The 13,764-nt window shown below is 34.9% G+C and overlaps 2 protein-coding genes across 3 annotated transcripts; one reads left to right on the top strand and one right to left on the bottom strand.

The window, feature by feature from the left end:
• The first annotated feature begins 2,886 nt into the window (after window positions 1-2,886).
• On the top strand, window positions 2,887-8,119 carry LOC142528794 (general transcription and DNA repair factor IIH subunit TFB4). 2 transcript variants are annotated; one of them, XR_012815749.1, is made up of 11 exons: window positions 2,887-3,114; window positions 3,378-3,472; window positions 3,571-3,820; window positions 3,954-4,000; window positions 4,368-4,405; window positions 4,481-4,526; window positions 5,147-5,200; window positions 5,293-5,380; window positions 5,601-5,677; window positions 6,586-6,681; window positions 7,457-8,119. XR_012815749.1 is itself a non-coding variant. In XM_075633966.1 (11 exons), exons 1-11 carry the CDS (start codon window positions 3,084-3,086, stop codon window positions 7,521-7,523), a joined length of 870 nt encoding a protein of 289 aa, XP_075490081.1. In that variant the 5' UTR covers window positions 2,887-3,083; the 3' UTR covers window positions 7,524-8,119. The 2 variants fall into 2 exon arrangements, 1 of the variants encoding a protein (XP_075490081.1); XM_075633966.1 differs by having other exon boundaries at window positions 5,312-5,380.
• A 447-nt stretch (window positions 8,120-8,566) lies between these two features.
• Window positions 8,567-10,587, bottom strand: LOC142528793 (uncharacterized). The gene is made up of 3 exons (XM_075633965.1): window positions 9,656-10,587; window positions 9,061-9,196; window positions 8,567-8,947 (listed from the first exon to the last, which is right to left on the bottom strand). The coding sequence occupies exons 1-3, from the start codon at window positions 10,417-10,419 to the stop codon at window positions 8,753-8,755; spliced, it is 1,095 nt and encodes a 364-aa protein (XP_075490080.1). The 5' UTR covers window positions 10,420-10,587; the 3' UTR covers window positions 8,567-8,752.
• Window positions 10,588-13,764: the final 3,177 nt, after the last annotated feature.

The raw sequence follows: 13,764 nt of genomic DNA, 5'->3' as shown, positions 1-13,764 counted from the left end.
CAAGGTGCTCTGCAAACGATCCTTCAGTTATTTTTAAATCATGTGATGGAAGGTAGATATTGCATGCATGCCTATATAAATATCTTTTTGAGATAAATGTGTATTCCGAGGTTTAGCTTTAAAAAAAATTCTAGCATTATGTTAAGTAGTAGACGTTTCACATACGACGTCCAATGAGTATTTCTAATGCCAAAACAAAAATTTTAAAGCTTTCACTGTGCTTTGGGTACGGAAAAATGGTACTCCAACATAAATATGCATGAATTTATTTATGGATGTTCGGGGATTAACAACTCCTGTATCACCCATTTTTCCATTTGGAAAAATTCACTAGAAGACTTTGATTTAAATAACCATTTGTACAAATCCATTTCGACTTAGGACTTATTCTTTGCCTAATCGAAACTCCTAGCACACTCTCGATTGTAGGCCGCAACCTCACAATCTGTATAATATTTAACATATTTTATGCCAAAACTACCAACACAATTTTTAATATCTTTGTTTGAAGACTATCACTCAACTAAACTTTGAAGCTCATCTTTCTTATATATGTGAGTGATTGTGTGTGTGAGGAAATTGCAACGATCATATTTGAATTTTTAGCATGTTGCTGGTGCGGTCTAGATCTATGAGCAAAATGGTTGAATGAATGAACCGCTGGGATGAACACAATAGTTGAATGAGTAAACGGTTGACTGGATGAGCAAAACAATTGAGTGAAACAGTTCAGTGAAATATGGTATGGTCCGGTGAATACATATTTGATTCATTGATTTCTGGGCGATGTCGTAAACATGAAAGTTGTAGCATTTTTTCTTAGATTTCTATAAAGTTAAGAATCACTCAATTTTGAGTTTGTATGGTAGAGATGTGTTTGAAATATCAGATTGTGTACACGCTTGAACTTTTTCTACAACCTGTGCAGAGCCAGAAATTTCTTCGCGGATTATCAGCTTCTTAAAATTCGATTCAAACTTCAAACTTTGAGGCTGATTTGTAGATCATTATCTTATCTTTCCAATGCATGATAATCGTTCAATTATGATAAATGAGATGAGATGTATCGCAAAAAACAAGAGCTGGTCTATCGAGCATTGGTTGGTCGAATATTGCGACTGCAATTTTGTCTCGATAACATCCTAATTCACTCGATCGATCTGATATACGGTTTCTAGATAACGGAGTTGGCTTTACAACAATTATGGCAGCTAGTAATTTGGATTTCTTGTATGTGAGATATCATTGAAATACTTGACCTCGCTAGATTTTCAGTTTGACTTAATTTAAGTTCCAGCTTGTCAAATTTCTCAACTTGACTTGAGTAAATATGTTAAAAATATAACAACAACTTTTGCTATTATCAAAATCACTATTGCCAGCGTTTTTGCAACCCAACAATTTAATATATTTTTTAGTTTATTTTTTTAACTTTATTTATTATTATTGATAGATATGGATCTAGAGCAGGATTAAATTTGTTAACTATAGTTTTCCACGAATGAATATTTAGTTAAAAATTTCATGTAAGCTTCATCCTTCATCGTATCGATGTTTAATCTCGTATAATTAACTTAAATCAGCTCCAACAAACTAATAGATTATAATACTCGAATCGATCTCACATATGGGATGCTATATTTGATCGGCCTGTTTCTAAAAATAATATCACCATTCAAATATAAGAGAGCACCAATTTTATCTACGAAGCTGATTGAAAAAATCGAAAATATAGAATAAATTGTTTAAAATTTTTGAGCGAAAAGAAGATGAAATTGAAAATTAGAGATGTAAGATCTACGAAACTGATATGAAATATGTGAAAGAACTGAAAATTTTATAGCAAAGGACTATAATTTTTTTAAAATTTCAAGAATAAAAAAGCCGATTCATTGCAAAGTTAAATCTTGTAATTGCGGAAAGCTGATTCCCAGGAATTGTGCTGATGCCTTACTATATTTTTTAATTTTTTTCCCCTAAATTCAATTCACACATATAAATAACTGCACAATACGACAAAGTGTGTCAGGACATGAAGCAGGTCCGTGTGGACGCTAGCAGCAGCCGCTATCAAAAACAGGGGCCCTGCTGGACGCCGGTTGCTGCAAAAAGTAACGTCTAAATTTGACAACGGTTTGCAGTGTCCGCTACTGCCATCGGCGTTTTGTGGTATTTTTTGTATTATTTCACATTTGACTGTATTTTTAAAATTTATTTTCTTTTTAAAATTAAATTAATTATAAGAAACCCAAGAATGATGGTGCAAGTTGAGAAAAATATTATAATGAATGATTTGTAATAAATAATTAATGATTTTTATTTCTCACAAGTTGTGATGTGTAGATTGATTTTATAAAAAGGATATTTTAAATTACACGTGATACTTAGTTGAATTTATACTTTTAGAATTTATTTAAATATTGGACGTTGAAATAAAAAAAATGGTGAATTTCTAATTCTATTTCCCTACCATTTTTTTAAAAATATTTTACCCAAACATAAAAAATAATTATACTAAAAAATATTACCTAAAGGCACCGAACTATAGTTCGATTGATAGATTGACCGAAAAAGATGAGTGATTATATAATGATAAATTATTTGATTTTATAGAATAGGAAATAAAATACAACAATAAATAGTGAACCATTATAAATCTATCCCTATTATTATATTATATCAATCAAATCGAACCAAAATTATAAATAGGGCTTTAAAAAAAATTTATAATTAAGGTCAGTGACGTATACACGATAGTCTTACCTGATATCAAAATCTAAAGTTTGGGTCTCGATTTAAAAAATATATATATATTTAGTAAGTTTTTTAAATGTAGATATTTGGGTATTAAAAATAATTTGGGCATCAAATTTGTATTCTTTCAAGAATACACGTTAAGAAGTCCAAACCCAAACCCAGCTGACCCAATAGTGGCCCATTATACGAGTCATCATTCAGTCTTCACAACATGCGTCCGGTCATCGATTGTCTGCCTCAGTTACGGCGGCGAACCGCCGTGATGATTCTCTTCTCCTCAAGCTCTGCCTCCTCCAATTCTTAGTATTTGCGGACAGAAAAGGAATATGGCTACAGTTCCATCCAAGCTTTACTCAGGTCCGTACATTACGAATCTCGTTTCGTCTTCCTGCGGTGAAAAATCAGTTCAAGTATTCGAAAAATTTTAACTCGCGGTTTAAATCAGTTTGTATACATGACATTCTTTGTGGAGTAATTTAGTGTATGAGAGGGCTAAAACATGCAATTTTATTCTAAAAATTAAACGATATTTTGAAAAAGATTTTCTCTGGTGTTTGCATTCGTTTACAATTTGTGTGTGCCGCTCATCTTGCGCTATCAATGAAATTTCTGATTTGCAGATGATGTCAGCTTACTGATGGTACTCATGGACGCAAACCCCTTCTTTTGGAACTCTGTGAAATCTAATTACCTCTTCTCCGACTTCTTAACACATGTAATTGTTTTCCCCCTTTATCCCTTCTTGAAAGAAAACTAACGCGTTTATGTTTTACTTAAAAATTGGATTTTGAAGATTAGAGCTTTTCATTGCAGGTATTAGCATTCTTGAATTCAATATTCCTATTAAATCAGTTCAACAAAGTGGTAGTGATAGCAACTGGATACAATTCTTGTGACTACATATTTGATTCCGCAGCTTTGCATGGTCAGAATCAGAGGGCGGAGAGTTTACTGCAGAAGTTGGAGGACTTTCTGGACAAGGATGAGTCACTTTGTCGTGAAAACTCGGTCAATGGTCCCAGTGTCTCACTTCTCTCTGGATCCCTTTCCATGGCCCTTTGCTGTATCCTCACCGTAAAAACATTTTCTTCAATTATGGATTCTTTTTTAATATTTATACTTGCTTTTTTTGTAAGCTTGATTATGTCGTGTTGTTACAAAATATATGTTTTGTGTGACTTATGTTGACATTTCAGACATTCAGAGGGTGTTTCGGTCAGGTCCTTTTCATCCACAGCCTCGGGTGAGTTTGAGCTTGATGCAGTCCCCTGTTTTGAAGTTATTGAATATTAGTAGCTACTTTCTAAATGAATTCCATTTTTCGTTACCGTGCGAAGAGAGGACATCCATTCCCTTCTGTCCCCCGTGTTTCAAGCAGATACAGACATGCTACTAAATGGCTGTACATCTCAATAAAATCTGAAATATTGAAAAAATAAGTGTAGTAAATTATTTAATCTGTTTTATTCTTCTCTTAATTTCTATGTAAGCCTTTTGGTATCATGAATAACTTACACAATCAGTCAACTTCTTTCCATATTTCTGTTCTTTGATGTTTTTACAATATCATTTTTGGGTTTCACTGATTGATCAATGTCTGATAATGACAGATATTATGCTTACATGGATCTCCAGATGGGCCTGGACAGTGTGTATTTTAGATTTCCCAAGCTTATTCACTTACTTTCACCAGTGCATGTGCTGAATTGGTTTCATTGTGCAGATATGTTGCAATCATGAATTCAATTTTCTCTGCTCAGCGCTTAATGGTAATATTTCAGTTCGTGATCATCCGCTTTTGCTGACCATTTTTTATGATACATTGTGTTAATTTGTCTAGTTATTTGATTTTTCGCTGCCTAAGTATGAAGAAGTAGAGCTATGAATTTCATTAAGAGTTACTCTTGAATTTGTAATTTGCTGCGTTTTTTTTATGTCAGCATGACAATCTTTACCTCCAAATCCAGAGTGATCTTCATTTAAGACAACAAACCAGTGTTATCTTTTGCATTCTTGTTGTACGTGCAAGGCTTCGGTAGCTAATTGTATTACCTCGAGTTATTTCAGTTATAATGTTAAGTTCTACCCCATGAAGAATGTTCAATCATTCACGAAAGTGGCTTTCTATTTTGTTCTTTAGTTTTTCAGAGTGTTGGTAGGATACTAATTGTTTGATTAAAAAGTCAATTTCCTCTGGTGCTCCAGGAATATTGCTCATTTTTTCCGAAGTTACCAGGGTGCATTACTGCGTTGATGTCTGATCTTGAGGATCCCAAAACTTTTTAAACTTTGATATTCTTGATGTGATTAACAATACCATTGGGAAATATCATGATAATCTTATAGGTCATAAGCACCTATCTGTATGTATTTTTTGTTCCTCTTTCAGGTTCCTATCGATTCATGTGTAATTGGAGGTCAACACTCAGCTTTTCTGCAACAGGTAGCACATGTGTGCTGTTTCCTGATTTTGTTTCATGGGTTATTTTTTCCATCTTTAACAAGGTGTTTTTCATTGGTCTTTTGACTATCAAGGATCCATGTCTTGCAACAGGCCTCTTATATAACTGGTGGGGTATATCTGAAACCACAGCTACTGGATGGACTGTTTCAGTATCTAGCGGTAGGTACTTTTGTATACAAATATGGACAAAACTAGTTAATACACAGTTGGAGAGTAATGATATCGGTTTAGTGCCAGAAGTATAGATTTGTGGAGGCAAACATTCATTATTATTTTGTGCATTAAGTTCAACTTAAATTTCTACTTGAAATGAGTATGAATTTTTCAGGGTTCATGTGTTTGCAGTCTGGTAATAATATGGGTTTATCCTGATATGCAGACAGTTTTTGCCACCGATCTCAATTCCCGTGCCATTTTACAACTTCCTAAGCCTGTGGGAGTGGACTTTCGTGCGTCGTAAGTTCATTGATAATTAGTGCACTAATTTTATTGAATTCGGCCAAAATTATTCTTGTCAGTGTATTGAATGTGTTATTCGTGTTTCTTAGAATCTAAATGATATTAGCCTCTTCTCTATCTTATTTTTATACTCAGGATTTTTTCCTCCACATTTCATCTGAATTTGCCTTATAGAAATTGCATGTATTTGGTTATTAATGTTCTCCAGGTTGGCAACTTCAATGACCACACAAGTAATTTTTTGTGGGCCACAACTTGATTTGTATACTTAAATCCAGTGAAGGACTCCTTATCGAAATTAGTTAATTGCTGCATCTTTATTTCAATTTTGTTTTAGAAAATCACAGTTCCGCTCATATCCTCCTACAATATCTTTCCTGTCATCTTGCTACTTTTCATCCTAACAAGCATATTTCCTGCATCTTCTGTTTAAATATTGTCTAAGAATGGCTTAATTTCCGTCTCGGCCATAGCTCTGAGTTCCCTCATGTTTTTTCTTATTATCTGATATAAGCAAAAGATTTACGGGTGTAATCATAATGGTTGAACTTCATTTCATTGCTTTCTTGGCAAGGTTATGAATTCTCTGTTTCTCATCACATCCTCCTTGGCCAAGCTTGTGTGCAAACTCATTTCCAATTTGGCTCTACCAAGTAATCTGTATTTAACTGGAATTACTTACTTAATTTGATTATTAGTCCATCATGTGATTTGTATTATTGTGCGTGGATCGACTCTGGGTGCACTATTGCCATGTATCTTCATATCACCGTTGATGTCCCTCAGAAGGAGAGCAATCAAGCATTTACTTAGTTGTGGTTTGCTATGCTAAACAGCCAAGATGACTGATTTTTTATTATTCTGTTATTTCTCACTCTGATCTTATCTATGCCACAAACGGACAGGTGTTTCTGCCACAAAAACACAATCGATATGGGCTTCATATGTTCTGTTTGTCTGTCTATATTCTGCGAGCACCAGAAGAAATGCTCAACCTGCGGGTGAGCTCCCTTGTATTGCTTGCGACTTTTGCTGATGTTATATTCTTAGGTAGTTTTTGCAGATGTTTTAAAAAAAGTGATTATGAACTTTTCTTTTGTAAAATTAAACATCTTTGTAAAAGAAAAGTCCATAAATAATTTTTTTAGCATTTGCAAACACTACATTTATAAATTTTCTGATGGAGCTACTAATCACTACAATTTGCTGCTGTGGTTATTAAGCTGTCATCTACTCTACTCTATTGGATAGCGTGCACAAACACCTGATGCCTACACATAACACAGCATACTTATTTGCAGACTAAGACACTCTTTTCCCCCCATCATTCAGAACAAATTATATGAACCAATGATTATGTCTGATTATAAATTTTATGAAGTGGATCTAATTGAACTGTTGGTTTCCAAAGTGCAACAATAATAAATAACCTGATTCCATTAGGCCTCAAAAGTTGGAATATTTTCGTTCTGGTGCATCTGGCCGTTTTTATGATAAGCATTAGCCATCTTTTGTTCCTTTCTATTACCATATCGATTGGAACAATATAATTTAGCGATAAAACAGTTTAAAAAAAGTTCTCTTCGTGTGGATTTTGTAACTAACATTTTTCAGATGAAGAATTGACAATCAAAACGTATGGTAGAAACAGGAATGCTTGTGTATAAAATGGAGGATGTGTGGTTTCAACGAAAGATGAAATTGTCTTATCTGCTCTATTTTTCATATACAATACATCCTAACTTTATTTCTCCTGCAAATTTTTTGGAACTGCAGATCCGTTTTTGGTCAATCCCAAGCACATAACTCCTCAGGACCGGATCAAAAGAGAAATACGTTTTAAGTTGTATTACCGAGTTAAATTTATGTTCTCTATGATGGTTTACTTGAACTGTACTGTATTTGAAGCTATATATCCCTCCTCAGTCATCAATTTACGCATGTTATGTATTTGTGTTCTATTGTCTGTGCTTGGGAACTATACACTATGGGGGAATCACAAGTAAGAAGTGTGGGCATTTCAGAACCTTTGTTTGGAGGCTGGACCTTGATAACCTTTTTCTAGCTAAAAGACCATGTTTGCGCGCGAAAACGATCAGCATAGTTGACTGTGGTTCTTGAAATTTGTTGAAGGGGAAATTCTATCCCACCCCGTAGGGTGAGAGTCACATGATTTCACGTGGAGTCCGTGCATATCAATTGTCTGAGCTGGGCTGCACCGGGGTAAAGAAAATCGATAGGATACATGGAATGGGACAGATGATAGTCTGCTTCGGCGAAGGTGAAAAGCAACTTTCCTTGGCACTGTGCCAGCAAAACAAAAGAAAACTCTACTTCGTTTCGAAAAATAAAACGGGTTTAAGAAAATAAAAGAAAGTTATATTATTTAAAATCATATCAATTATCATATGATTAATCAAATTATATTATTTACTGCCATCTACATTTTGTTATCACACTCATTCTATATCCTTGGCACGTCCGATGCACAAATCAAGCGGTACTTTTGACTCTAAACCTTCTACCATTGAAGTGTATGTTCATTACATTTTCGAGGCACTCAGTGTGTTTCAACATACCTTTCGAACGTAAACATGTTTATGGAACAATCAATCAGAATGGAGGAAAATGCAAAACTAATGGACTATAAAACTGAGTACAGTCTCGAAGCTGCGGTCTGCATGTACCGTAATGCTAAGGTTTCGGAGTTGATGCATTTGGCATCTCCTCCAAACGGATGGTTGGGAGTCGACCAGAGAAAGAATGTACATTAAACACGAAACTTGGTTGGTTGATAGATAATTGTATTTGAGAGTGACCTCAAAATTCAGAGCATAATATTACATTTGAGAGCAGAGACAAAACTGGCTTCAAGACAGCACTGTATAAATTCATCTGACTAATTTATTTATCAAAACATTATCTCTAGAATTATAGCTCAAACTACCCTGCAACTATACTATATGTACAAATCCTGACATGATCATTTTATATACTCAGGCAATTATTCTCAACTATATAACATAATAGATAAAAATGAGAAATTTATTAGGCTGGAGACCGACGTTGTCATCAAGTGGTATCCCGGTTACAAAGATTGTAACCTGATATAAGAGAGCTCAAGCCGAAGGCAGCAAAGGCAAGAAATGACACAGAGATTGATGCACTGGCCATCAATGTAAACTGGTCTTTCCCCCAGTTAGAAATCCAGTCGTCCGCCCTCGTTGCTGCTGATGAAGATGCTGAGATCAAAAGATAAGCCAGAATCTGCAAACACAAGAAAAAGGTGTTGCTTAGCAACTAAGTATGACAGTATGCTTCAAATACGCAGAACGTGTTACGACAACTCAAACCAATGGCAAGTTGAGGCTATGACTTGCCTGATCCATTGAAAAATTAAAATGGTAACGTATATGGTGAGAGAAGACGTGATTTTCCGTGCCTAAACTGTATGCTACATCAAATGCTTGGAAACCAGAATATACAAACCCGATAATGTTCACAACTAGACAATACCTGCATATCAAAACAAGGTAAATGTTCAATATTCATCAGATACTTCGATCACAAACAGAGCATAATGAAGACTAAAGATTCTCGTGTGACTGATACAAACTAATTTGGGACTAAAGCGTATGATGATTGCAAGAAAAATGAGGAAAAATGAGTGATGAAATAATTTTGAGAATTCATGTGTTAAGCTGAGATTTTATAGGCGTATAGCAACGGTTGATTGCTTGGGCATTCTTGGCAGGGAAAAAGATTATATATATTGGGATCGTGCTAGACGACTAGGGCCAAGTTGCCCTCGAGTGAAGAAATAATGTAATTTTCCAATAACTTTTCTCCTCATTGAACACCAAGTTGTCCCTGCAACCCCTATCAAAGTTATTCATTCACCAAAAAAAACCAACTTTACAGACGTTCAAGCATGAAACTGAGAATAAACATGCAAGAACTTAAGGAAAAAGATACCTATACTCCTTATATCGATCAAAAGAATCACCACTCCACCCCTTAGTCTTATCAGCAGCCATGATCGAAAATGAAACCAAACATAAGATTACTTCCAACACTCTAAACACCAACTCAACCTTTCTCGCTGCTGCACTCCTCTCCGACCTCCTCAAAATCGATGCAGCCGCCCTTGAACGCCTCTCCCCCCCAACTTCATTCTCCCCACCACCGCTACTGATATATCCTTCCTCTAAGTGACCACCGCCACCGTGTACTGCCCCTATCTTCTTCACCCCAGGTGGCGGCTCCTCCGTCACCAACCTATTCAATCCCAACACAACCGGAGACCCCCCTTTCGCCGGAAATTCATGGTTCTCCGACAAAGGTTTTTCCCTCCTGCCACCTTTCACTCCTGTAACGGGATAACTTCCCGTGAAACCATGATTCTCGGAGGTGGGCTTCTCCGAATGCGGCCATGGCCTCCACCCCATCCTCCCGGCTCCCGGAGAACTGACCGGAAAATTCGAAGCCCCCGGAGAAGGCACCGGAGAATAGTACTTATCAACTGAAACAACTGATTTAAGACTCTTGTTGGTTGAATTATCGTTTTCCTGTTGGAAACAAGGGTCGTCGGAGCGTAGGGGAGATTCCGAACGGAGAGGGGAGTGCCACGAGTCAACCTGGCTCGCCGTGGAATCGGTGTCGGACATTGATAAGTGGCCGTTGCTGCCTCTCCGGTGGCTTCTTTTACTATGATTACTGCTACGGTCTGCGTTTTCCATCGGATTGAATCGCTGCCCGACGAAGTTTGCGCTTGATCTTTGTGATGGAATTTGAATTCAAAAAGGAAAACAACAAAAAAAGCGAAGAAAAAAGGAAATTGAAACTGGAAACTTTGAGAAAGAAAATTAAAGTTAAAGCGTCTGTGGGCTTTTCTTTGTGTGTTACTTTAAACTTTGTGAAGTTTGCTTAATGTAGTTGATAATTAATATTTAAATCTAATATAATTACAATTATGTCCAATATAAAAATAACAATTCTTATTATTTACACTTTATTTTATGTTTTAACCATATATTTTTTTATGTTACTTCAAAACAAAAAAAAAAATTTATGTGGAAAAATATAAATGACAATAATAATTAAATTAAAATGCCAATATTATAATGTAATATTAGAATCTAATATCGTAATTCAAAACAAATTATCTCATGCAAGATGATAGATTTAAAAAATGGATGCAATTTCTTAATTGAGAACAAAATAAATTGGATATTATAAAAAAGTTTTAAGTATAGTGATATGAATATACATACATGATCATAATTTGAAAAATAAAATTGAGATAAATTTTTTTAATTCCAAAAATTGAAATGGGAATTTATTAATATACATAGTTGCACCATTTAATTTACTATTAACCTTAAAATAAGGGGAGCAGATAATAATATTAATATTATTCACCAAGTTCAATAACCTATAATTCTTATTATAAATAATCCTTATCTTGTACCAGCAAGTCAATAAATATTGGGATCAGTCTCCCTGGTATTATTTTTTGTAATTGAATGATGACCCAATTTACAATTCTCAAAAATAAAATATTTAAATGAAATACTTCGTATCAATATATGTGGCAAAATATGAAATGTGAATAAAGAGAACACTATTGAAGTAATATTTATGCTTTATTTGATTTCTTCCCATGTGTCTTTCGTGATGCACATTAAAAAAAAAAAAAAAACAGAGCCAAGTCTTGATGTTCAAATCTGCTTTTCAAGTCACTTTCACACTCACTCAAAGTATATTTCATTTTAATGATAGCCCACTAATAATTCCACCTTTCCACCTCTCACTTTTCAATTGCTTCCTCGTGAATTAATTTCACAAATTTATGGACAAAACGTCACCAATATTAAAAGTGGACAAGTCTATGAAAACTAAGTACATGTGTGGCCAAAGTTAACAAATTACATTTTTTGTAATCTTTTTTTTTTTTTTTTTTTGGCTGTCATGCATTCACAGATTCATACTCTTTTCCATCTATCCCCACTTTTTCCAGTCTCTAGTTGTAATCCCTTTTTTTTTGGCTGTCATGCAATAACTCAATATCACCTCCTAGAATTCCCGGTGCTGATTTAAGAAATTCCATTGAACTAAACTTTAAAAATTTACTGCTAAGAAATCGAAATAGTTATCTTTAATCAGCTTGCAGGACATTTCGTCCAAATTTTCATCGTTCAGATCCTCATTCACTCGAATTTCCAACTATAGAAATAACAAGAGGATCTTTTGAAGAGTGAGCATCTCAAGGGCAATAAGGTTGTAAGATTTTTAGGATGGTTTTCCACTTTTTACGTGCACAAAAAAGTTGCCAAGATCAAAAGTGTCCTTTTACACTAGTGTTCCTTTCTTTGTTTAGCTTAATGCTGTCTACCCAACCATTCACACAATTTTTTATAATTAAACTATGTATCGGTTGATGAAATAGGTAAGAATATTCCTATATATCTTATTCTATTTGTATTATACATGATAATCATGGTTCTCCAGGAAAGAAATTACACCAAACAAATTACATTCACAGGATGATATTTTACCAAACTACAGTACTGGAAGGCTTCATCGCCTTCCACACCAGATCAAACATATGCTTCTTCTATTATCATTTCATGCACCAACCAAGTGTCAAAATTTCTCCCGTCATTGGACAAGATGAAACAACATTCAAACAAAAAGAAAAAGAAAAATGTAAACTCTATTTCTAAAATACTACTATTTTTTTTTTTTGCAAGCTAATTTTCCAAAATAATCATACCCATGCATGCAAACAAAAATTAACAACCATGCATGATAAGAAAGTTATTCCATCGCTCATTAAAAAAAATAACTGCAGTTAAATAAATCTAAAAAATCCTCAAATCCCTAGACTACCGTTTTAAAAGAGCTCAAATGTAACATTCAAAATCCTGTCAAATCATCAACATATAAAAAGATGCGAAACGTATGAAACATAATGTATCACTCCTGACTCATAAACATAAAGTGCGAAAAAATTCAAGGGCCTCGGGTTATCGTACGCACTCCCAGCTCCGCCTACTCAATCTTCGGTGCCCCCAGTCTCTACCTCATCATCCTCACCTGCATCAATCACACCTATTGAATCTAAAAACTCAACACACCTGAATCGTTATAACAATTACATATACATATAATGCAATAGTGAAAAGTACTGTAATTAAAATACATTTCATGATCTGGAAAAGCATGAACTCAAACTTAACATGACAAAGCATAAACGTATTCATAACATATCTCATCATATCAACATATACGTGTTCATCTGTTTTTATTGAATTCAGATCATTAGTTGTGACTTTTCTATCAGCTCTAGTCGATGGATCCATCAACGTATAACTGCGACACCCGGCGACGGGGACATCAGCGGCAGTTTTACCCATCCATTGAGCCTTGGCCTTACATGTTCGTGTTCTTGTTAGTCACAACCAACTCCCCTCTTTAAAAACATGTCATTGTATTCATCACTTATAAAATCATGCATATACGTACATTTTTTTAAAACCAACCATACAACGTATTTTTATAAAAATTCATATTCATATTCACATGTACATTTTTAAACATGAAATTTCAGTTGTCAGGGCGCTGCCAGGACTGCTAACTCGACCCGAGTACAAAATGACCATTTTGCCCCTGGAAACCCTAATTGACCATTTTACCTCTGGACCTCACCCGAAGCCAACCAAACTTATTAAAACACCACAAAAAAAATTTATAATCAATTCCTAGGCATAAACTCGAGCCCATGCAAGAACTTCTATAATTCGTTTTAAAACTTGGATCGGAGTCCCGGTTTTAATCCGAATTAACCTGAAACTCAACCAAACTTTTCCCTACTTAAACCATGACTTGAACCTACATGACCAACCCTTAAACCACTTATTTCAGACCATTTAAGACCCTCGAAAATGACCGAACAGCTTGAAAGAATCGATTAGGGGGATCAGTGTTGAGCTACAATAGCTCGGTTCTTGAAATTTTGAATACCGATGAATTAAATCGACCAAGCGGAAGACACTCGAAATAATCATTCGTAGAAACCGATT

This window comes from Primulina tabacum, chromosome 16 (genome assembly GCF_025594145.1).
Source record: "Primulina tabacum isolate GXHZ01 chromosome 16, ASM2559414v2, whole genome shotgun sequence".
Lineage (NCBI taxonomy): Eukaryota > Viridiplantae > Streptophyta > Magnoliopsida > Lamiales > Gesneriaceae > Primulina > Primulina tabacum.
The sequence above is the reverse complement of the archived record's forward strand: the minus strand, read 5'-3'. Positions and strand labels throughout refer to the sequence as shown.

Bases quoted from the DNA above. Each gene is read 5' to 3' on its own strand.
- LOC142528794 (XM_075633966.1), top strand. From the start codon at position 3,084: ATGGCTACAGTTCCATCCAAGCTTTACTCAG. The intron at 4,001-4,367 runs GTGAGTTTGAGC...TGATAATGACAG, and splicing joins CTTTTCATCCACAGCCTCGG to ATATTATGCTTACATGGATC. The intron at 5,201-5,311 runs GTAGCACATGTG...GTCTTGCAACAG, and splicing joins ACTCAGCTTTTCTGCAACAG to GCCTCTTATATAACTGGTGG.
- LOC142528793 (XM_075633965.1), bottom strand. From the start codon at position 10,419: ATGGAAAACGCAGACCGTAGCAGTAATCATAGTAAAAGAAGCCACCGG. The intron at 9,197-9,655 runs GTATCTTTTTCC...TTTGATATGCAG, and splicing joins GATCGATATAAGGAGTATAG to GTATTGTCTAGTTGTGAACA. The intron at 8,948-9,060 runs GCAAGTCATAGC...TTGTGTTTGCAG, and splicing joins TTAATTTTTCAATGGATCAG to ATTCTGGCTTATCTTTTGAT.